Source organism: Cuculus canorus, chromosome 11, assembly GCF_017976375.1.
Source record: "Cuculus canorus isolate bCucCan1 chromosome 11, bCucCan1.pri, whole genome shotgun sequence".
Lineage (NCBI taxonomy): Eukaryota > Metazoa > Chordata > Aves > Cuculiformes > Cuculidae > Cuculus > Cuculus canorus.
In genome coordinates this window covers 13,326,873-13,353,001 of record NC_071411.1, presented here as the reverse complement: position 1 = coordinate 13,353,001, position 26,129 = coordinate 13,326,873, and the positions used below count along the sequence as shown (strand labels likewise).

The 26,129-nt window shown below is 39.1% G+C and overlaps 1 protein-coding gene across 2 annotated transcripts in view; it reads right to left on the bottom strand.

Moving 5' to 3' along the window:
- The window catches only part of LOC104068330 (contactin-3), a 111,385-nt gene that overhangs the window by 59,989 nt on the left and 25,267 nt on the right, over positions 1–26,129 (bottom strand). For both annotated transcript variants that reach the window (XM_054076138.1, XM_054076139.1), the window contains exon 2: positions 23,640–23,770. In XM_054076138.1, coding sequence (XP_053932113.1) covers positions 23,640–23,694 — 55 coding nt within the window. In that variant the 5' untranslated portion in view covers positions 23,695–23,770. The remainder of the gene's footprint in view (positions 1–23,639; positions 23,771–26,129) is intronic.

Here is a 26,129-nt window from a genome sequence, read left to right as displayed (position 1 = left end):
GATGTGAAAAATCCAGAGAATTTTTTATGACAAATCTGCTCCAGACACGACTCCTACCTTCTCGCAGCACTGTGCTGCATCACACTGTGCCAAGAAACTTGTGTGCTGTTTCACCCAAAGTCACACATCTGTAACACTGGAACTCCGTGAGATTAATAGAGGCTGCTAGAAATTATACCAACTTTTATTTGTTTATCTAAGCAATGCACAGAACACATTTACTCCCTGGAGAGAAGCAGGATACAATAGGTTTCCAACTCGAAGTCCACTGATGCCCAGGCATCTTATTATATTTGCATCAATTGATATTTATTGTCAACATATTTTTATTTGCAATTCTACCATGTTTTGATAACTGCAGAACAAGGGCTGATGTTCTACAAGCATAATTGTCCCTTAAGAGGGACATTTATTCCATTACTTCATTACACTCGTTACTATTCAGAGCAGCAAATATACTTTATGTGTAATTCCACACTGGTAGAACGTTCAAGTATCTAAATGAGTCGGACAACCAAATCTTAACTGTTTTCTTGAATAGGTAATTTTGAAGTGGGGACTTTGTTTGATGTTAGCATGTAATGAGGTACTAATTCACAACCAGCTCGCCCTGGTAAAAGTCACTTTAGTAAAAAGAAATGAAATGCTAGCCTTTGGCTCTTAAGAAACTATAACACTCTCAGCATGTTGTAATAGCTATGTTATTCTAGAGAAAATTGAACAAGACAGCTTCATTTCTTTAAGTAACCCAAACCTCTTCACTACTACCTAAATCACTGATGTGCATAAACAAACCACCTTCCCCACCCCTCTATACCCCAACCTTGGCTTTACTAAGGCATTTCCAAGGCCAGACATACTGTACTACTTTAGGCAGATACCAGCATCCAGCCAGCATCAACTCAGCACACTGTGACATTTCTCCGTATAAAGGTAACAGTACATTTGGTTCCACACCCCCAAACCCCCCTCCAGCCAACATTTCGTGCCCAAAAAGTTCCAGGACAGAGCAAGCAGAAACAACACCCCATCCTCAGGGCACTTTTTACTCACAACCCGAGGTACTCCTTAGAAAACTTCTGAGGTTTTTAGTTTGAAATAGTGCTCCCATCTCGGTACACATCCCATTAGTCTCATTTAGCACAGCCCACGTGAGTTTCCATCTTGCATCCATAGAATTACTACCAATAGAACACAGCAAATTTCTACACAAAGTAAACAGCTTAGGGAAGAGTGTCTGCAGGTTGTTTCCATTGTCTGGAAAGCAGAACATCTAACAAGCAAGTTGTGCAGGGATTACAGGCTGTTGGAACCAGCTGGCAAACAGTACCAACCACCAGCAACAAACTTATTTACAACCCTCTCAAACCGTTCACCACCTCTTAAGTCACTTGGGATGAAGCAAGAAAAGCAACAGAAAACAAACATTCTTACAGTAATTAGGGAGAATAACTTAAAAGTCATACAGAGCATGTTACAAAAACAAATAGGTGAAGCTAAAAAGAAACTCGCAGGGATGTATCACAGTGTAGTGAATGCAGGATGTCAGCATGGGAAAAGGTAGAAGAGTTTGCAGTAAAGAGAGAGGAAGAAGGACAGAGAGAGATAAGATGCTTTTGTGTACTCTGTGGAACAGAAGGAAGAGCCCAGAGACAGCAGAATAAAAAAGCAGTAGAGGAATATTAATAGCGTAAAAGTTGAGTCAACACCTGATGAACAGCAAATTTTTTTTCCAAACATTTTGCATTGGCAATATGCACAGACAGAACTGGGAAAATAGCATTATACGGGAAATGCAAGTTTTGAAGGTAAGGAACACTCCAACAAATATTTCAAAAAATACGTCCTCCATAAATTCATATTATCTGGGAATTATCAGTGAACTCAAGGCAAACACAGCACTGAACAAAGCAATTCAAGTAATTTAAGAAACATCTCAGGAAGGAAGGATGTTTGCTCAAAGAAATTATCCTACAGCCAAGTTCTCAGATGCAACACAGATCTTGCCCCCTTAAAGCTTTCTTAAAAAAATCTATAAACCACCTCCATCGCTAACCACTCATGACCACAAAGTGTGTTTCACGATGAACACCACCGGGCTATTCAAATTAAGAAGTGCTAAATGCTTTGCCTGATCTGCATCTAATTAATAAATAAACTCACCTTCAGTTAACTAAGTGCAGTGATTCCAAGAAGACTTTCCACAATAAACAAATCAATCAAAACCATCGAAGCATTGGAAATATGCTGATTACAACACGGTTGTTTTTTTCTGCCACCGACTTCAGTCCTTTATCATTCCAAAGACAGCCACCTTCCTTAAAGAAATGCATTTATCCTCCCAGGAATATCACAAAATACAACTGGGTTATCACCAGAAACTATAGCGAGGATAAAGGTAACCAAAATATTTCATTTTCCCTATCTCCCTTGGTATGGACCACTTGGCAAAAACCCCCACTGCTTTGATTAGGGCCATGTGGACTATAACAGATGTAATGATGACAAATAACAGATACAGCAGATGAGCAAATGTCCTGTCAACAGATGTCTTAGCACAGCTGCTGCTTCACTCATAAAAATACGCTAACTTGTTAGTCAGCATAAAAACAACAGTATTCACAGACCTTTAAAATATCCATAATTCTCGAAGCGTGTCTTACCTGGGTTAAACAAAATAATATGAAGTGCACAAGTTTATATAGAACTACAAACATAATAATGAGTGTCATTAACTCCACCGTAGCTAATCAAAAACATGGCCCTGGAGAAAGCCATTCCATCTTTACAGATCTGCTCGAGCTCTTCAGAGAGCCTCCACCTTTCATAGTCCGGACTACCCTCTTCGAGGATTAGGCTCTCCAAAGCTCTGTGACAGCATTTCTTGCTGTGATTATAACTCCAATGCAGTTTTATTCTATGTCTGTGGCCCTACGACCAGCTTTGCAGACAGCAGGCACGTGCAACGTAACAAGCCATCTCCCCATCCATGACCTACCCTGCCAAAAGCACCTGTGTTGCTTTCTCTTTCAAAATCAGCTGGGTTTTATCTAGCTCCACTGCTGTTCAGTATTTTTAACCTGACGTGTCCTGAATCCTGAAGAGCTAACACTAAAGGATTTTACTTTTATTATATTAATAATTCTCCAATAGACTCCTTATCAACCTAAAGAGAGATTGGTTTGTCAGGTACATTGCACCTCAACTCTTTAGTTTAATAAAACAATTACAAGTGAACTTAGAGAAGATGACTATTTCTACACAAGTGATTTCAGTAACCTACTTGAAGTGCGCCATAGAGGGGATAGACTGCAAGCACAGAAATTAATACCATATCAAGAACTATCTTTGCAGAGGAATTCAGAGGAAATTAAAACTTCTGATTTTATTACCAGAGTTCCTCGTGGATGAAAAAGGCAGAGACAGAAATAAAAGTAACACATTTTCAGGGTAGCACATTTCCCTGGCTCAGCTGGAGAAAGAGCAGTTATTTTACTGTATTAACTATTCACATTACAATTTTAAGAGGCAAGATAATTTTCACACCTGAAGAATAAAATAACTCAGACTTAGTGCCCTGAATATAGCACATAGTATTGACATTAATTGTCTCTGTGACGTTCAAATCTAACATTTCTCAAACGGGCATACAATACACAATTCCTTGGGTGCTTCACCTTATCTGCAGCACTACCTAGATGAGTACAAAGATGTTTCCACAGCATAAAACAGATTCCAGAAAATTGCTGCAAACACTTATGACTATAAGTCTCTTATGTTACTAGATAGGATTAGACTACATTAACAGGCTCAGGAAGACAGGATATGTAAGAAAAACAACCTATTTCTATTCAGGCACCATACAGCAACACTAAAGTTAAAGCTTAATGGATGTTCAGAAACACATCAAAGCAAACCAAAATACATTTTGTTCATTTACTTTACAGTAGGCAGGAGTGGCTAAAGCAGATGGTTTGTAGCTACTTTCTTACAGACTTCAGGGGAAAGGGGTGCAGTGAAACACATTTCTTGCCATGATGTCATTTGCAGCTGACAAGCGAAACTGGTACTTTCTACTGCAGGTAAGGTGGAGAATATAAAAGAAACATATCATTGTGATGCTGACAGTGGAGATTTTTAAAACAACAAAAGTTTCCAGGTTCACGTAAAAACACACACAAAAAAAATAATTTGATCTCAAGAAGACAGGAGATTGTGCAGTGCAAGCAGCCGAATCATTTCTTGAATATGGAAGATACAAGCCAAAGGATGAAAAGTGTCCCATGAAGCCATGACTCCAACCCATGCACAGGCACGAGTTCCACTCTATGATCTAATTCGGTATTCTTGTGCAAACATGCTACTCTGTAGTTCCTAACAAAACTAGAAGAACACACTGAGGTTGCAAACACAATTATTCGGAGTTAGTAAATATCAGAACTAAGATTGCCTAAGATTGCAAACACTGACCAAGAAAAAAACCAAACAGGTCCCATGAAGCAGCCACCCCAAAGTGAAACCCGCAGCTCAAGTGCCCCACTCCCAATGCCATAATCTCTCCTGAGGTCTAGGATGCTTTAGCTTCAGATGCATTTCCTACACATTTCTGTCATTCCTCGCATACCTATGTGCTTTCTCCCACTTCTCAACTGCTTCCCCTTCAGTCCTTGCTTCTCCACCAGTTTCAGCCTCCTCAACTTACCAACACTCAGGCTCAGCATCTTCCTCAATTTATCTCAAGATTCCTTTATCCTCAGTCTCATTAAACTCACTTTACCAATCCCGCACCCCTTAGTTCTTGTTATGATATTCATTACAATTTATTAAATTCTAATCTCCTCCCTTTTCTTAGAATCCAGAGAAAATTCATAGTTTCTCCTGTCAGGGTCTGAACTCAAAATAGACCACCGCATCTCAACAGCAATGCCGGACTCCATTATGTGTGTTACAGAGAAAAACCAACAAACAGCACGCATGGGGAGCAACCAAGAGTCTGGGCACACTCTTCATAAGTCTCCACGAGTAGGGGAAGACCTAGAATGGTATTTTCTTTTCTGTATCTAAGGTACAGGGAGGAGGAGTAGGTGCAGCAAAACAGGGCAGCTTCAGGGAGCAGAATTTGATAGAGGTGTTTCTTAAACAAAGACAAAAACTAAGAGACAAAAGAGCCTAAAGGCTGTCCCAAGGCCATCTGGTCTCATTTTGAAGCTGCTTAGTATGAGAAGCTGATGATTTTTATCAGTTTCCTGCTATTAGAACAGTCAGCTTCTTCTCTTATCTGGAAACCTTTCCTTTCCTCAAGTGCTGCTGAATATATTTAATTAGTTTTTGAGAGTCTGAATGTTTAGTGGAAGGTGTCAAATTATTTTGCACCTATAGGGAGTTGCAGCAGGAATCGAGTGCACAGCAGCTCATGCTGAGCGCCGACTTCATGCTCCTGGTAGGACGTTTAAGGAAACCTGATGAGCAGAGATCCTTTCAGTTGCTTCAACACACACAGCGAGACACACTGCAGCAGTTCTACTTATCTACACTGAAATATGTTTTCACTGTAAGCAACTTTCTTACACTCGTACCCTCCCATCAACAGGCTCGCAGCAGTCAATAAAAGAAATCGTTAGAGTGGAGGGAAGGAATACGGCAGGAGCAAACACCACCGTGACCTACATGGCTGGCACTGGATTTGCAGCAGCTCTCTGCAGCACGCTGCCCACTTGCCTGCTGATCGCATTTTTACAGGAGTTTCTTGTGGTATCATTTCTTAGGTAGGACAAACCAAAAGCTGGCGCCACAAACTCAAGTCAGAACTTAAAACTCCAGAGAGTTCAGAAGAAGCAATAAGTTACTGCATCCCGGAGAAGAGTTTGATACAGGGGTTACCCAGCAAAACTGTATTGCGATACCCAGGAGATCAAAACAGATCATCTAACAGTTCCATCTAACCTTTAGTCTTAGAAAAAGATCAGTAATGTATGGTGCAGTTTATTTTCTCAAATCTTAAGTACTGTAAACACTGCCTTTTATTATAACGAACAACTGCTCTGTTCCTATCAGCTACTCAAACCAGCTAATCAGCCTGACCAGGACTACAGAAGTGTACCTATTGCAAGCAATTAAGCCAAAATTTCGTTTGCTCTGTCATACATCTACTTTTCCCTCTTGCATCCTCTGTAAAATCATAATGTTCTTTTCTATATATGTGCCAGAGCTTCAGCCTAGTTACAAAATCTCTCTTGCAATATTAATCATTCCTCTGACCCAGATAGAGACACATTTAAAAAACAAACAGTATAATACCCACACAGGTAAATCCCATATTTTGGTTTATAAAAGCAGGGACAATAATTGCATGTAACTAAAGAGGGTTAAACTGATGCTAAAATTGCATCTGGTCTTAGTCAAAATGAATTGGTGCCTGATACTGATTCATCTTGAAGACCAGGAGACCCTTGCGCACATGACTTGGGAAAAATTAAAATCATTAAACAAAGCAATGATTTGTGATAAGAATTCACTAACTTGATCTATTTGACACCTTATATAGTGACAAATCAATGCAAGTCGGGGTGTATGGCAGACCAGCACAATGGTGCAGCTAAGCATCTTGCTTTCAACTCAAAACAGTTACAGTGCATAGCGATCCTTTTCCAGCCTCTAGACAGGCATCTTCTCATGGATGCCAGGGTGTAAGAAATGGATTTTACCCTTGTCACAGTCAGTAAATACTGGAGCCTGGAAGTACGTTTAGTTCCAACAGTTTAGACAAAGCTCTGAACTAGAATCTGCAGACAATTTTTTTTCAGTAACAAAAGGATTTATTATGAGGCAAAAAGGCTTCTAAAAGAACCAAGACAGTAATTCCACTGTATCCCCATCAGAAAAACTAGGAGAATGGAAAATACAGGACGGACAAGACAGAACTGGCGTAAAGACAGACTAGAGTTATTTTTAAATGGAAAGAAATAAAAGAGCACTACACGAAGAGACCTTATTGCTCTCTACAACTGCCTGAAAGGAGGTTATGGAGAGGAGGGAGCTGGGCTCTTCTCCCAAGTGACAGGGGACAGGACAAGGGGGAATGGCCTGAAGCTCCGTCAGGGGAGGTTCAGGCTGGATATCAGAAAAAAATTCTTCACGGAAAGAGTCATCGGGCCCTGGAACAGCTGCCCAGGGAGGTGGTTGAGTCACCTTCCCTGGAGGTGTTTAAGGAATGGGTGGATCAAGTGCTGAGGGACATGGTTTAAGGGAGGGTTAGGAATGGTTGGACTCGATGATCCAGTGGGTCCTTTCCAACCTGGTGATTCTATGATTCTATGAAAGATGAAAGAGTAAATAAGAGTACCATGTTATTAAGAGCTGAACTTATAAAATATTAAAGAGAAAAGTGTTAGATTTTGTTAACCAGAGAAGCTGAATATTCAAAAAAATTCCTATGAAGATATGAAATACAACCAGAGATATGTATTAAGAAATCAGAGGTTAAAAAAAAAATGATGAATGTAGAGTGTGAACAATCGATAAGGAAACGGAAAACAACTGTTACTATGTGGTTATTAATAATCAAAAGCATCATGTTATACACTTATTGGGTACTCAGGGAGTCAGTGAGGAAGGCTACTGGCAAATCACGAACACTAGTTCAGAGACCAAATGAGAAGCTGTGGCAGTGTAAAACCAGTCTCTAAACCAAGAAACCCAATAAATCACTGCCTCGATTGTTTAGCTTCATTACTATATAAAATACTAGTACATCAATACAAAGGCACTAGGAGGAAAACACAAATCATTAGACATTACGATGATGATAAGTTTATGAAGAGAAACTGCACTCGATGACATGACAGCTGCTGCCTTACAAACCAGGGTTTTGAACAGATGTCTCCAGACACCAGTTTCAGCCCCTCATCTGCCAACTCTCATGTTCTCCATGAACTCTGGAAGATCATAAGGTCATCCCTGCTGGCCACAAAGTACTAACATAATGCAAATATTAAAATGAAGTTGAGGAAGTTACGTTGGTTTCTGAAGTGGTACCACTTCTATATGACAAATGCCATGGACAAGACACTGATTAAACTCAAGTTATTATCACAGATCATTAACGTTTAAATGTTGTTTAGCTGGTTTTGGGTAAAGAGATTTTGTCTGACTTATTTGTGTGGTAAGTAATATTAGAAAAAAGATCTATATATTCTTGTGGCTTTTAACTAAAAGGTTAAGAGTTCTAAGGAAACAAATGAAGGCATCTGAAATCCAAGTGGTAAAGAGGCCTTCCTCTGAAATGGAGAGTTCATCTTTCCCATTTGCTCCATTCCCCAAAAAGCTTGTGCAAATACTACCCAGAGCACTTCTCTGCTCTTCATGCAGCAAGAGACTGAAAATAAGAAAATACAGGGATCATTTGAGCACATTAACCTCCTTGGAAGAGAAGGTAATGAGACAAGATCTTCAGAGAATTGCATTGCATCTGTCTCTGCAGTAATAGCATTACATTTGGATGAAAGCAAAATTATGTGGAAGACTGTTGGTTTACTGAAGGGTCAAAGAGATGACAGCTGTGGCAGACGGCGGTAAAACTTTAATATGCCATGATGTACAAATGTGCACATCCTTCAGTGAATGAATAAGTGTAGCTGAACAAGGGATTACACCTGAGCAAGCAACTGCATAGATTAATAAATTCAGCATTGGACCATTCACAAAGAGAAGCTGCAGAAGCAGAGAAAAACTGCCCAGAAATACCTACCTGTTCTTCTGCTACTACGTTTATAAAAACAAACACAATCCCAGTGCTAGTGAAGACTTTAAGAGACTGAGACATGTACATAAGGAAAAAAAAACCTCAAAACACAGTGGGACCTCAAATCTTTTTGTTGGTATCTAAGCAGAACTGTTAAGTGACAGATGCTGTATGTGCAGATTGATCTCTAGCCTAAGCCAAATTGCTCCATGTAGGGTGATGTAATCCTCATGAGTATATCATTAACTACAATTTAATAGAAAGCCACAGGCTGAAAATATACAGTTTCATAAAAAAGAAAGAAGGATCTCTCAAGTGCACAGGGCTGAGAGGGGTAATAACACGAAAATAAAAAACAGGCACTGCATCTCTTCTTGCAAGTAGTGAGAATTTCCTCAGTTATTAAATTGAGACGCTCCACAATTCACAGCCTGTGCTCTCTGTCACCGTTCCCTGTAATATTCCACTAGAAACACTTACATAAATACATTATCAATACAAAAATACAGAAAGAAGCAATACAGTGTAATAGGAGTAGTTCTGCAACTTCTTTCACGTTGGTGTTAAGATACCCACTTTGCACAGCAAATAGCTCTACAGACAATAAACATCAAGAAGCAAAGTAGGCAGAGGTTGGCAGCAATTTGAAGCCCTGGAAAGGTACACTTTAAAGTAAGAAGCTGCACAGTGAAGACATTTAAATAGTGATTCTAAATTCCTCCTAAATCTGATATTTATTGTGTTGCAGTTCTACGCTACTTACAGTTAAAACTTACTACATTTATATATTCATAGCACGTTAGGGTAATTCCCTACATCACAAGACAATTGCACTTGTTATACACCTTTCAGCAAGACATTTTTTCTGTTTCAGAACCTGCTGCTGTAAAACGCACTCAGAATTATTATTTTAAGTATTTCAGCTTGAGGAGGCTCCAAATCCAATAGTCATGAAGGGTGAAGTACAACACAGATAACAGACACGTTTATGTTGACTGAAATGGTTTTTATTTTTGATTTTGTAACTTGTAAAGCTACAGTTGAAAGATCAAAGCATTAAATTTCTACTGAACACTGCCATCAACTTCAATGGGCTTTAGATCAGGCCCTTAACACGGTATTAATATAATGTAGATGTTTAAGCATAATCTTAATATCTGTAGAATGCTAAAAGGGCTAACAAGACCCCATTAGAGTAATTCTGTAAAACAAGACAAGGGCTGAAATTTTCCTTGGCAATGACTTGCTTTAATTTTTCAGTTAATATAGGCTCCTTCTTTCCAAATAACCCAAATTCCAGAGGCTTAAGAACATGCAAAAATCCTAAGGGAAGTCACCACTCAAAAAACCCCTACCCTGCAAGAATTAAAATTTAAAAAAATTTTGTTTAGACCTTCAACTGGGATCTGGAGGAGGGGTACATGCAGGAAATGCCAATATTTATTAGTTAGTTATAAAAGTTTTTTACACTTACAGAAGTGAAGCTAGTACTTCAGAAGTCTGCTATCAAAAAGACTTCAGAATTTAAGCATAAAGACTAAATAACTAAAAATATAATGATCATGTTGGTTTAATCATTATGTACATTCTCCGAATGAATAAGAAATTTTGTTTTAAACTCCTTACATCCCCCCCCAACAAATCTTCCCCTAAATCCCACAACCAAACCCATCAAAAAACCCTTACAATGTAAGAACTAGATGCTAGGTGCACCAAATAATTCCAGCAAACAAATTATTGCCCTCAAAAGAATAGCTAAGGAAGAAAAAAGTAAAAAATAGTTATTACCAAAACTTAGATAGCTATTAAAGATTCAAAAATTGAGAATTAAAAGGAAGAAACATTGATGGGCTAATGAAGAAACAGTCCACTCCTCATCCGCTAACAATAAATATGCTTTGAACACGCAGAAAGTCTGATAGCAAAGCCGCCCTCAGCAGGATTCCTACTGTAACTAATAAAAAGGTGATGGACAACCAAAAGCAGGTGCGTAAGAAAGTGCACACAAAAGTGCAGTTCCAGAAGATGCTTATTTCTTGGTGTTGGTACTAATGCAACCGTGTTGCATCCCCGGGCCACAGCAAAATGCAACAGTGGGACTAAGGTAGCAGACAGTTAAAGCATAGCCATTACAGCTACAGAGGAAAAATTTTGATTCAAATTAATTTATGGAGCCATCTCCCAGTCAATTATATTAAACAAGTCCAATCAAGTGAAATATTTAATATGAGAAAAAGATTTACAGACATCAAGCAAGAGCTGCTTTTTTCAAGCTTGTTTATTTCCTTAAAGGGGCAAGCAGATGCATCAGAGGGTATGAACACTCTTATACAAACTAGTGTTGCACTCTGACTTCGGGCCTCACCCCAGTGATACAGCGGACTCTGAGACCCTCCCCAGGTCAGGATAGTCCCAGTTGTGGGCCATCAACCATGCATCATGCAGAAGGTCTGGACACAAAGCCAGGGGTCAACACAACACCCAGCTAAACGTCTGCTTGCACCCAACTTTCTCTCAAGAGATTCCAAATTACATACGGAGCAAAATCATGACAAGATTTATCTTCATTGGAAGTGGCACTCCTCTTGAGTTATGTAAGCCTTAACATTGCAGGTCATTGAATCTGCATTTTTGGGTTGGCCTTCAACTTGGACAAAGAATCTTGCCCAGTCAGCCTACTAAAACAGTCTGAAAATTTTAGTCTTCATTGAAAAACTACACTGAAAAGCTCTGGGTAAAAAGATGATGGTTTTACACACGCCTATCTATACAGATCTCCAAAATATTCTTCGCCTTATTTCCTATAACAGAAAGTCTTTGTTCACTTTCCTTACCATACTCCTCTCCTTCACAAGCTATTCACGTGCAGCCTTTAAAAGACAGTTAGAGACAAGAAAATTTACATTAAAAAGTATAAGGTTGCTATGGGAATAAGACAACAAAACCTGTTACTTAATCCAACATAAAGAAGACGAGAACTGGAGAGAACTCTAATGGAATCGAAAACTGTCACCCCAACTGATAAAGTTACAATCTACAACAACAGCTTTTTCTCCCTCAATTACTCTATGCTTTTAGGCAAGTTCATTTTCTGCTCAGATATTTACAGAATAGAATAATTCAAATTAAAATGCAGAAAACTTTAAAGAAGTAATATTTTCCAATGTTGTTCACTACTGTCACTCACTTAGAAGCTCCTGCAAAAGCTGAAATACACCCACACTCTGCATCGATGCTATGGATGTAGATACAGAATTTGAGGAGAATCTTTATATATAAAGAATCTTTTTATATAAAATAGATTCAGCCATGTAATTTTCTTTCTTTAAGCTACAGTCTATAATTTGCCATAAAGTTTTGCATAAGCTAATAAGTAAATACAGATATTTTTCCACAGCTGCAATCAAAAGCCGTTCCTATAAATTTTGACGGCAGAACAAACTATCACACTGCCCCCTCCCCCGAAGAACTCAAGGCACCATTAATGTCAGTTGTTTGTCCCTAAAACACTGTCTTCTCAGAGCTTGCTGGAGTCACTTCCCAGATAGCACAGAACACCATGGGAAGGAATGAATCTGCCCCCTTTTTAAGCTGCTGATACAGAAGAAATGTTTCTTTGCATTCTGAAAAATGTAGGGTGCTTCCTTCCACTACACATCCCCAAAGCTGCCATGACTCTTTAAATAAGGTGCCACATGATCTCTCTACAACAGAGGGAGCCTTAAAAATGAGAAATATGATGAAACCTTAAAAGTTCCAATTCATCAACTCTCTACCAATGGATGATCTCTGGCAATGTAAAGAACAAAGTAACATGGAAGCAATTAGCTAAACAAATTCTCCAACATGCAGCAGAGTTTTAAAAGACCAGTTCTTATCCGCACTTCAGCTCTTCCAAGCTATGCAAAGACCTCCTAAAAATGACCAAGGATCAAAAAGAGATGCCATTTATATTGGGGTACATTCACATCAGTTTGCCTGCTATCTTCAGTATCATCAGACTTCCAATCAGTTGTTTACGAACAGCAATACCTTTATCTGCCACCTCTGAATTACAGGAAAATCCTTAACTGAAGCTAACACAGAGCTATTTTGGAATTTTCTATATTGCTTTCAGAGTTCTAAATCGTTGTGTGAGGGACCAGGATAAAGCATACACTAATTACCCTTGACTGTGCAAATTAGGCTGTTTTTCAATTCAGGTTTAAAACATTTAAACTCTCATTACGTAACAACTGTTGAATTATTTTGCAAGTTATCTGCCTTGGGTGCAAGGCGTAACTCACAGTTCACTGGAGACAAAGCGGCATTTCAAGCCTTTCCAATATGAGATGGTGAAAGAGTGGCACAGGAGCTTTGAAATTTTCTGCTCATTTGAAGTAAATTCCCCCCATAGCCCATCCCCTCTACTAAACACAAGTGATGGCAATCCACTGATTCCTTACACTCAGTACTTCCTAACAAAATTACACTTAGGAGAAAGGAGCAAACCCCTATGTGTATTTAAAGCAATGCAGAAAAACTCTATTTTGCAATTCTTTTCACATAGGCCCTTACTAGGGTTATTATGCTTTTTCCTGGCAATTTGAATGGAAACTACCAAGTCACCTGCAAAAGGTCACAGCCACAACAGTTTGAACTCACATCTCCTGAAAATCCACAGCCCTGAATCCTTTGCATTAGGTTACTCCAGGTTTCTTATTTTACACCACAGGGAAACATCCAGTTGGCTTTAGTACAGAGAGTTCCTTACTGTATGTATATCATTGCATAAAGTTACTCCGTACCTCCTCCTCTTCACTAAAGCCTTCTGTTCCCTACTGTTAGATTAAAATACTACAAATGCTTCCAGAATGTGGTTCAAATAAACTCGTTTCTATGTTCAAATGTTTCTCCAATGATTTTGCAGTCTTTGAACATCTCACCCTTGACCACACAAGAGTAAAGGACCGCCAAGTACAAACACGCCCAGCGGTCGTCTCCTGCTTTCTCTCCCAAGGGAGCACAACACCCTGGTCTAGAAACAGGTCTACAAATCCTGACGAAAGATGTGTTTGAAATGCTTTTGACTTTGTTACAAGACTCCTAAAAAGTCTACAAGAAAGTTGTAACTATTTGTTCCATTCAAAAAGGAAAAACAACATGCTACATTAAACAGCTATATTTTCATATTCTGTTTATAGTTATGGAAATTTGGTCCATTTTAGCATCAATCAGTTCTGATTGGCACAATCAGACAAGAATATAAATGAGCTTTTATTTGCTCAGGTTTTCAAATGTGTACAGTAATACGGCTGATGATAAATGTCTGCTTTCAAAACTCAAGTTTTATTTTACTGAAAACCAAGGCTGAAAATTGTGTTTTGATCCCTGATAAATATTTGACCCCTAAAATCTTATCACTGATACATACATCCTGTATCGGTTAAGTTAAAGGCTAGTATTTATCCCATTTCTTATTAAGGAAGAACCTGGAAGGTTAATTATGACAAAAAATCAAACTTTTGTCTAAGAGGCTAGCATCAGACTATTTAACGTTACCAAAAATTAAAAGTATTAATTTTGAACATGATCATTAAGAACAACAAAATCAGAACAATTTATTCTGGAAGCCTTTTCAAAACAGAAAAAGTATTTTCACTTCTGTTGTTTTCCTGAACTTCTGCCAAATTACTCAGTTTCAGATTTGAACCACAGCATATCTTCCCCGTTTTCCCATTATCAATCACAACCACTTTAATATGTTTTTTCTGCCCCTACAGTGGGGGAAGATTCCCAAGTACTGGGCTGATACAGCCTATGTTCTGCAGAGCAAACTCCTCCCAAAGTCCTTTTCCCTCGTGACCTGTTCTCAATGTCTTCTACCCTTCTGCTAGTAGAGAAAAGGTGCTAACCTCGCCTGCCTTGGTGTTTCTATAAGCACGACTGCCCTGCAGATCTCCAGCCTCATAAAGCAATGACTGCGCAAAGCAACAAGCACCACTGGATCTCTTTTGTAGGTAAGAAACAGAAGATTAAAGGTAGCACACAAAACCACAGGAATTATCACACTAGATGAGATTACTTGTCCATCCTGATCATCATTTATTCTTCAGCAGCCAACAACAGACACTTCAGAGGTAGTTTAATCAATTAAGATGGCTGAGCAGCAAGCCTTGGATGCTTCTGTTTAGTTTGCTATCAAAAGACAGAAGAAACATTAGGATGGCTATTCGATTCTATTCAGGTAATGAGTGAAAGCTTTATCTTCATTTCCTGAATCAAACCAGCAGAAGAAAGGCAAAACATCCAAGCTCTAAGCTTTTATCTCTTCAGTAGGGACTGCCTGGCAAGTAAAGAAGAATGACTGTAATAGCCGCTGCTGGAGGACAAGGAAGAAGAGATAAGCTGATGCTTTGCGAGGGAAAAAGAAAGATCCCAGCTAACAGAGAAGATGACAGCCTCTCTTAGAGATAGCATCTAGTCTCTCCTCATAAGTACCACATCAGGACAGGGATGGGACGGTACAGCTGCCTGATGGTGGGATGGAAACCAGCTGTCCTGCAACAACTTCCAAGACCTTGCTTCTTCTGAAGCTCAGACTTGCCCATGATGGACTGCGCTAATCCAAAAAGCAGCTGTAGAGAAATTCTGCCCAGCCTTCATGACACAGCAGGCATCCTAAATACCTTCAAAGGTTATTTTTTCCAAGGTGTTTGAAACAGGGGCCTGAAGTCAAACAACAAATAAGTAGCCATATACTAAATATCAGGCAGTAACCTATTAAGAAACTCAGCAAATACAAGTTCTAAGGCACTGGGACTTACCATTCTTACTAAATAACTTACTGTGGGTTTGAATAAATATTCTGTTGGGTGTTACTATTCAATGCACTCAAGCTCAATAATCTTTTTTAAAAAAAACAGAACTACTTACTATATTTTACTGCATTTCAAACTACACTACGCAGAAGAACTATATAAAGACAGATGTATGGCCTCCATGCCCAGTAATACTTGCAACAAAAAAATTTTATTGCAGGATAAAGTATTTAAATTCCTTCTCTAATTTATCTAAAAATTATAAGTGCGACAAGCCAAAATTTTTCCATTCAAATGTAATAAAATCTGTGACAGGTTTAATTAATGAAGATAAAGCCAGCATCTGTCTTGCTGAAATGAAGCATTAGTTGTCTGGAGGTGACAATTCATCTTGAAACAGTATCTGCAGCAAGAAGTTGCTGTTTTTAAAAAGAAGGTTATGTTCTGCTTGGAAGACAAAGCAGAAACTGAGAAGACTTAGAGGCATTTAAGGTCTCTCTTCAAAAAGAGTTTTAATACCACAGCATTTTCCACACTTACAGAATTAAATATTGTAACAGATAAGAGTATATCCAGCATCCAATACAGACTCCCGTAGATCCACTGAACTTGGAGAAAGTCCGTTAAGTCAATGGCAGTCTTTTCATTGACTTGGACTGTCCAAGGTTAATATACAGCTAACAAAAAAACCCAGATGATCTTTATGAAGGAGACCAAATGACATGGTTCACTTCCAAGTGAACAGATTAGCATTGTTCTCCATTGATGCTCACCACCTTATTGCAAGAAGAATGACAACAAGCCCTAAAAAGGCTTTCTGGAAAGGAGTGTGCTCCACTGGCAGGCTGAACACAGAGAAGCTGGCAATGCTAAGGCACAAGCATACAAGACAACTCTGCACCAGAGCAAGTGTCTTGCCTCTCAGAGCTTAAATGCCAGGCTGTTATCCTTTTTCACTGTTATACAGGAGTAGCTAGGCTTGATGGATGTTGGGTTTAAGTGCAAAGTGGTATCTACAATGGGTGCCTTTTCTGATACACAGCAGCTGTTCTGTTCGCTGTTACCCACTCTGCGTGAATTAAACAATTCATAGAAAAGGAAAACTCTAAGACTGGTTCCTCATTTTGTAACTGATTCAACAGATAAACAAAATTTTCTATCAGTGTAACGCATCTTGTAGCAATATACAAGCAATTCAAGCTAAACAATTCCTATAGTCAACTACCAGCATGGATGCATTTTAACATTATGACTACGCATGTAAAAAGCACAAAAATAATATTACTATTAATATGCAAAACCATTATGCATTAAGATACAGACTGGCTTTGTCTGAATGCAGTAACTCTTAATGAAAACTGAATTTTAACAAGAGCAGTGAAAGCTATTTTTGTTCTACAAATGGATTCTCACCCATATAGAAGCTCCTCACTGAAGACTAAATCAAAATTATTGCAAGTTTCTAAGAGCTATGAGAAAAAGCATATCTGTTTTGCAGAAGGAAGGTATTGTCAGCATTCTGCCAGTGTCCAAGAAGCTGACACTAAGAACCACACATTTGTAACTGCAAATATAGCTCTACATGGGATTCATTTCTGTACAGGAATTCACCAGAAACACTCAAGTTCTTTCTTCATCTACATCCAGTCAACGTGTTGATGTTTGGTACACCCATTGTTTTCAAGAAACATTGAAGCCAAAGAAACCAAGCATTCTCGTGCCCTCAAAAGACATTTAACCACAAGGAAACAGCATTGTGTGACAAAGTGCATACCAAGAGGAAGATAACATATGCACCCATGGATATGAGTAAGAGACTGAGCTCTTTAACAAAGAGATTGCATATATAAATGTAAGGTAGTGCAGACTGAAACCACATTCTTCACTCAGGCTTCTCCGATCAGCTGGCTAATTAAGATTTGATAAAAATTCAAGCCTGTCTTCAATTATACTGGATTACAGAATGAAGAGGAATATTGTTCGCTCACCTCACTGATCTTACAGGATCCTGATATTCAGGATGAATGGTGCAATGATATTAAAAAGTGGACCTATATCACACTTTGAGCAAGACCCCCTTTTTGCCTCTCCCAATCAATATGGGACAGGAGATTTCAAAACAGAAACCTGATTGAGATCTTTCACACATGCTCAAGAAAACAAGTCACCCACCACCTCATAGAACGTATTTCCAGGTGTGGAGAACCGAGCTTTTCCTCTGAAGAGGATGTTTCTACTTTCCTTCTGGCGTGATTTAATAGAAACAATAAATCACTAAGAACATAGCAAGCTTGTTTTCATGCTCTCTGGACAATAAAGAGTAAGAATCATGCTTTCCAATTTCGTAAGTCCCCAAAACTTAATACTAACAAAGAAGAGAGCTATGTATCGGATACACAACATTGCTGAGCCTGAGGGTTTAACAGAGGTTTTTTGTATAATACTCAGAATTAGACTTGAAATGAAAAACGAAAACAACACAAACACCTGAATTGACTAAGAAATGCATATAACATGATCTAGTTTTAAATTTAAATAGACTACTAAATATTTGAGAAATCAAAAGGAAAATCTCCCTGTTGCCAAATTTCAGTGTAAAGGGACAGAACAGGAACCAGCCTTCAACGTCCAAATAGTTTGCGTGTTATAATCGTTTTTTTCAGCAGGGTTTTTTGGTTGTTTTTTGCAGGGGGGGTGGAGGGTGGGGGAGGAAGGATGTTATTTGTGTTTATTGTTCTTGGTGGTTTTGGTTTATTTGTTTTGGTTTTTTTTTTTTTATTGCCAAGGTTTGTAACAGCTGAAGGAAAAATGTAATCCTCATTTTTCAGTTTCCCCTCTTTGGACAAAGTGCAGACAAGAGAGTGTTAAGAGTTTCACACTACTTGTGGTAGCAAGGAGTTAGAAGCTTTGCAGAGAAAGTCAGTCCAAGTAGATTCGATAGGTTTCACCCTGGACATGCTGTTTGAGATGCACCCTTTCATCTCCTGAAGAACAAAACTTTTACGCATCTACACACATCATTCTCCTCACTCAATTTCTTTAAACTTTATTCACAGCTTTCTCTCCCATTCAAACATATCTCAAAAGTTCTTTTTCCTCTTACTTCTCCAGAAGTCTATGGGAGAGTCAAGAGAAATTGTAACACATTTGGAATTGACTAACAAATTTCACCACAGATCACCACTTACTTTTGCACATTAACCGTTCATGAGGTTTTTTGCATATTTTATTCATTTTTATCTTTGAAGTTGTTCTTCAGAGTATTTTAAAAACAGTAATACTAACGTATGTGTTTTGAAACTGCTTTCCTAACAAGGTAGACATTTTTGTCACTTGTTTGAAATTCCATATATACATATTTAGTGCTAAGCAATCACCTTTGTGCTCCCCAAGGTAAATAGACAAAGAAACTGCAGGATCATTAGTCATACAGATATAAGCATACTTCAATAAACAAAAACCCAAGGGCCATTTATTTTTTTTTCATTAGATGCTCTCATATCCCCACTTTGATGAACTGTGAAGATTCACATAGGGTAAGTGAAAAGCAATTCAATATAGGACACTGTAATAAAAACGAGTTTGAAATAAATTATCTGTAAGGACAGAGAATGTCAAGGTTTATAAGCCAATATCAGCAGCATCTCCATTTCTGTAGCTATGATGTTATTTCATAACACCGTACTGCAGACAGGTCTTGAAAGAACTGTGGTTTTGCTTATAAGTGGAGCACAGGACCAATTGTATTCTACAGAGTCAAAATACTTGCTGATCTATCTTAACGGCAGGTTAAAAATAGTAGTCTCAAAACTATTTAACAACTTGTTTTACATTTACAGAGTGCTCTTACTAAAATCTGACTTGAAATAAATTGAACTACAGGATTCCCAAGTGGATTTTAGAAGCAAGTACTGTTCCAAAGGTCTACTGTTAACACTCAAGCAATTGAAGCAAGCAGGTAATGTTAGCGTTAAACACATGCCCAGGCTTCAAATACTAGAACAATACGTCAGGACTGAGACCTGCGGAGTTTTGAGTGACATGGGTCAGGCAGTTGCAAATACTTGATTCAGCCTGTTCAGCAAATCACATCTGGCTCGAGCTCCTGTCTCTGCAAGTGCTGACTGTAACTCCAAGCAACAACAGCAATGTAACAGCATTAAGTCTGGGACACATTTACACAACGCACACAAACAGCTATATATAAAAATTACAGGTGCTCAAGGCTTCCAAGCAGTCCTGCTCCATCAAATTTTCTGGCTTTTGGCAATGTGAAAAAACAGCTTTTTTGCTTAATTTCTTCATGGTTCTCCCATAAACCAACTCCCCATCGGTATTAAATCAATATTTGGGATAAACCCTAATTGTGGGACATAAAGTGAAATAGATATAATGAAAGGCTCGCAGGATAGAGGATAGAGGAGGGCAGTCTGAAAGACCAGAATCATTTGCACTTCAAAATATCAGCAGCATTTTCCTTGTTACTGCAGTGGTCGTTGGCAATTAAGTATTCTAATAGGAGAGTAATTAGCTGAATAACAAACACTTCTCTATTAGCAAACTCAACTATAGTCAGTGCCAAATTCACTACTGAATATATTGAACTTAGAGATGTCAATTGATGAATTGGTCTTTCTGCTGTTACATTTGCATAGAATCAGACATTTATGACTCTATTTCTTTTCTAGGAAATAATTTGCTACACTTGGCTTCAAGGCTGTTTAACATAAGAAACTTCTCCATTCATCCTGGATCCTTAAGGCTACCATTCCTAACAGGCAGCAAAACCAAAACCTACTTTCATCTAAGTTGCTTTTAAACATGACCTAAAAGAACAGAGATGACATGAAATAAAAATGTAAGAAAGATTAAAGGACAAAAAAAGTCCTTCAACAGACAGGTAAAAAAAAACATCTTTCATCCTTGTAAAAGGAGGTTATGTACTTCTCCACACAAACCACTACCAAGGTCAAAGTAATCTCAGCAAAGCTTTAAGGTGTCACACCAATGGCTGTTGAAGTGAGTATTGCAGCGCATACTCCAAGCAGTTGTTTGCAAGTCTCCAACTAGAGATGCTTACAGCTTTCTCCACATTACAGCCTGTAACACATCAGCAGTGTCTGAGAGATAAGGAGAGAAGCCTGTGCTACATGGGAGGTGCCCCTGCCCATGCAAAGGGGTTGGTATTAGATTATCTTTAAGGTCCCTTCCAACCCAAACCATTCTATGATTCTTTAATTTTATCTATCTAAGCATTAACATACAGATGCAGGAGGGTAGGCTATCTATCTAATATATTATCACAAAGGCTTTTCTCCATTAAAAAAAATGTATTTAAATTCAACACATGAAGCCAGAATATGCACATACTTTGCAATTTAAAAAAGATAACTTCAATAACAGTAAAATGACTGTTTTTCAAAAGAACATTTTACTCTGTTATCTATGAATGAAATATTGGGGTTTTTAGCCTTCCCTTCATATACCATTTTTATCTCAAATATTTGTTATGACTCAAAGGATAACTATAAAATTATAAAAATGTAACTAAAAACTACAGCAAGATAAAGTTACTAGTCCTTATGTTCCTTACATCAACTGAAAAACTTAATGATATGTTTTAACAGATTAAAACACAGGCTCTTTTTTTTTTTTTCATCAATACACATCTAACAGTAACAGAAACACGGACATAATGAAACTATTCCTTCTACTACAAGTAACATCCTTGACGACAATCACCAACACAAGTGATCTATTGCATGGAAATTATTCATACATTTTAGTTGAGTATTGCAATGTAAATAAAACAAAAACAATTTCAAGCACATCAAACCCAGTGAGATCACACTTTGAAAAAGCCTGTAGGAAATTAATGACTTCTAATGTGTGGATTTTACCTGGTTCTGCCCCCGACCCCCAGTATCCTTCATTACATCAACAAATCACTGTAAAAAAACCTGTTTAGTCTATATTGAAATGAACAAAGAATATATCTGCTTTGAATAACTGTACTAAACAGTCAGCAGAAATCCAAAGTTATGTGTGAGAGGTTCAGAAGGACACACATACATACATTCTGCAACAAACTCTTTCACCAACATTCATAATGTCAAATTTTGCCAGTCAAGATGCAGCAGCAGTTAACTGGCCTTACAAAGTAATTCCCCAACAGTAACAGACACAGCAGTAGGCACTGCAGAGGGCGGACTTACATCCTACACACCGCTAAGACTACAAACACATTTTCAACTTCAGGTCCTTCCAGATGCAACCCAATAAAAAAAAAAAAGGACAGCCCTGGCTCGTGGAGCAGCTCCACTTTCAAGATACAGGATGCTCACAACTTCACCCTTCTGCCCTGTGCAGCACCACTCCTGTGCACATTTACTGCTGAAACAGAAGAGCTATAGCACAAGAGCAGCATCGAGCAACGCCACAGAGCACCTCTAATCCTAATGGGGGAAACAGCCCCCTCCCACTTCCTCCCTCCCTGCTTTAGTGCTTCCATGGGCTCAAAGGGAGTCGCACTCATTGAATGGTTTACACCACAACAGTGGGACAGGCCAGACAGGCACACGAAGAATATGGATCCAGAAGCAAGACACTATCTACTCAAAAGTATTATTAAAAAGGTAACCTGGCTCCCAGCAGTTCAAAGAGGAGAAAAGCGAAAGTCCCCCTATTTCAACCAATAATTCTGTGTAAGTCTTGTGTGATTGTTTCAGTGTCAGAAATACCCAGAACCTCTTCTAGAAAGCAATTTGTAAAGTAGTCCTGCAGGAAAAATAATTTATATTTTAAGTATCTTGGGATTTTCTTTCTGCAGAAAATCGTTTGGATTTGATGGAGGCAATATTAGCACCTGTCACTTTACAGATTGGTTTAACAACGTGGCATCCTTCTCTCCAAAGTTTGACTAAGCCAAACCCAAAACCCTGGCCTTCTGAGTCTCCACATAAAGCTAAATCCATACGCTTTACTCAGTTATGTTTCTGTGAATTCAATCCTCCTGAGGGCAGCCAGAACATAAGCACTGGTTACAGGAGGAAGTGGGGCGAGAGAAGAGGCTGGCACAGCACATGCTGCAGTATCAGAGGGAGAAATCACAGTTGGGTGACTGCACAGGCCAGGCACAGCATCAAGGTCTCTCTTTATCCACCCCCACTTTAGAGTTGTTACAGAGAAAACACAGCTATTCACAAGACACCCAGGCTATAATCCATTCCATATACATGTTTCATTTAAAGCATGTGCATATACAATACCGTCCTTCGCAAAGTAGCACCAAATGTTACACAGAGGATGCACGTAGGTAATTCGGGCACCACCAGCTCCATCTGGTCTTTGCAGCCCTGGTGATGCCCAAGGGCTCCTAGGTCACCAAAAGCCAACTCCCGAGGATGTAAAAGGAGCCTCTCCTCTCCACCTCAGACACCTTGGCATCAACCAGGGATGCTCAAGCAGAATGCACACTGAACAAAGATCACTGAGAAAAGTGACGGACTTCTGCTGCTATGAGCACTGACCTCAAGAAGGTAAAGAAAAGCGACTCAGAAGAACTAAAGTGGCCAGAATGACCAGACCCAAAAAGCAGAACAAGTTTCAAACACTGAGAGTTTCTGACACAGAGGAAAAGCAAGCCTCTGAACTGCTCAATTGGTGCAGTGACAACATAGTGCTATTCCTCACGAATAAACTCATTCTAAAGTAAACAGTTTTGACCGAAGTTGCAGCACTCATCCCCAGTTACAGCAAGAACTTAAAGTTTCCGGTTAAACACACATTGCACCTACTAAATCAGGACACCTACGACGCATACATTACTAATTACACCCCTAATATGTTCAAATACATTCTGCTTGCTTCGAAAGCATAGCCCTATGTAGTAACTTTGGAGAAAAAATGTTATTTTAATTCATTCACTGTTCAGATTTTCTATTATTTAAGATATCTATTGCATGCTTGGTTCCTACACTCTATGTGACATTTGCATTTCAAAGTCCCTGTGGTTCTATTCCTCAATTTCAGTTCAAATCTGGACTGTGGAGATTTACGCATAGCTCTAAACTCAAAGTCGGAGAGTATTGCATTGTTACCTCCAAGACAGCCAACAAATGACACCAGGAGCAGCTGTTTCCACAGCAGCAGCATCTTCAGTCACCTAAATCAGTAATTCTGGTTCAGTCTCAGGTGAGCTGTTTTAGTCTTCCAGGTGGCAAGGTTTAACCTGTTAAAAAGAACAAACGTAAAATTGAATCTCACAATGATCCCTCAGAACTGGGTTCCTTGTTAATGCATTTTAAAACATATAAAGTTAACAGAACCTCTAATGTTCCTCTTTCTTCCTATGACTTAACCCTCAACAGAATGGTACACACGTATCCCATTTAGATGTGGATACCAGGTGTTGGATGTCACACAATTCAATAGGAGTTGAGCTGACAGGCAAGTCAATTTTGTTGTTCCTACTTCTCTAGGAGTCCCTAGCATGCATTTATTTGTAAGAAACTGTAGATTTAAAGGCAAACAGAGTACATGAGGTGCAATCATACACAAAGTACAGTAGCTCAAAGCATTTGTTACAAGAAGAGCATCCATCACACAAATTAAAGCCACACCTAAACCATTCCTTTCTTTTCTCTCCATTGTTTTCCCTACTAAACCTCTACTCAATACACAGAAGAGCACTGTAGAAATCTAAAGTGAAAGATCTAGCAACCAAAAAACCGCCACCAGTGAGCACATCACACTCGAGTGCATCAGGTGTAACGACAGGCTATGAACTAATTTGCCAGTTTCTGTTTCTACTTTTGCTACTGGCTAGATGATAAATGGTTTCCCAAGGTCTACTAGCCTTGTTATTATACTCTTATTTTTTAGGAAAAAAAGCTTTACAGTAGATTTTCTGAAGTTGTATGACAACTGTGGCCTTTATATTTTGTCCGTGTCACTTCCACGGCATCCTCTTTCTTCAGAGAAAGGGCGGCTGGGCAAAATCTGAGGTTCTGCAGTACACAGACCAGATCAAATGGTTCCTTGGGATTAGGCTATGGGCCAATGCACAAAAATATTAAGGTCAAGAAAACGATCATTAACTCCGAGAAGCCACATCGATGATGTCTGAACTTACTTTTCCATGTGAACTGTATTTCACATTACACTTCAAATTACACATCACGTCTGAATTTCAAGCTAAGCATCCCAGAAGGAGATCACACGCTGATACATCCCCACACTGTGACTTGCTAGAAGAGTTTCAGCTCCTTAGAAAAACATTGCGTGTCCCTTTGCCACGAGAACTTTATCTTTTAGCATTCTGCGATCTTCGCTCACGCAGAGTACACTATCAGCTTCCCCAGCTAAGTCACACGGTGTTGACAGCAACATCCTCTCCTCCGTACTGTCAGAGGCATTGTTTTCAGATTTTTTACATGCTTCAGATTTTTTTACATGTTTCTAAATCAGAAAAAAAAAAACCCAACCCCCACCTTCTTATCAAGTAAGAGGTATTGATCACTCAGCAGGTATCCACTGCCAGCAAAGCAGGTACAAGAGGGATGCTTACTGCAGGGCAAAGCAATTCCCAAGTACCTAAAAGTGGAGAGGGAGGAGGGAGTATCCCACCACCAGGCAGGTTTCCAGATCCGACAGTCTGAGGAACCACACACAGTTCTCACAGACTAAGATCTGAAAAAGTTTATCATATGCAACTAAAACATTAACTGTTTCCAAAAGCAGTCGCGTAAGCACAAACTCTGCTCATGTTAAACCACAGTGCTTTAGTTAAGTCATAACTCTTCCTTTTCCTGAAGCCAGAAAGCCTGAGGTCAGATGCACTTACTGAGGAGATCACACAAAGGAAGGCAGAAACCTGTATTGCATGAGAACTGTAGTTAAAGACCTTTCCTCCAACACGAAATCCCCAACTCAAGAAATAAGAAAAATGCTTCTGGTTCAAACTGAAAGTTTGGGTTTAGTCACTCCCCACCACTATCCAACATCCTGTGTTCCCAAGGGCGATCTGCAGAGCCTTCCGCTAAGGAAGGTCATACGTGGTCAGACCTGAAATCAGTGGCAGGACAACCAAACACCATCCAGGACACAGCTCCACCCATGCTGCTGAGGATCAGCTGCTCCTGCAGCCATCAGAAGACACAGCTGTGCCAGCGCCACCCCAGCCTGGCACCAGATCTTATCAGGATCCCCCCAGTTTTGGGATGCAGCACTACATCCTTCCTAAGCATCACCATCCCAGTCCATGGGAATGAGCCATTTTATAGCTGTAACATTGGCCCTGAGAATTAAGGATAGCCAGAAGGTAAAGGGGAGGAGGTGGAGCAGGAATACTAAAGTAGGTCACTCTTATGTCAGCCTTCCAGCAATCTTAAAAGGAAGGAAAGAAAAAAACAGAAGGAAAAGCTAAATTAATTTGATTTTGTTCTTTAAGTGCTCTGGGCAAAACAGAACTTAATAGATACATTTCAGGCAAGAAAAAAGTGCTTTAGTAGAAGCTAAAAAAAATTGAAAAGTTTTATATACGGGTATGAAATGTAAAATACATCCCAACCTCTGCCTGCATTATATTT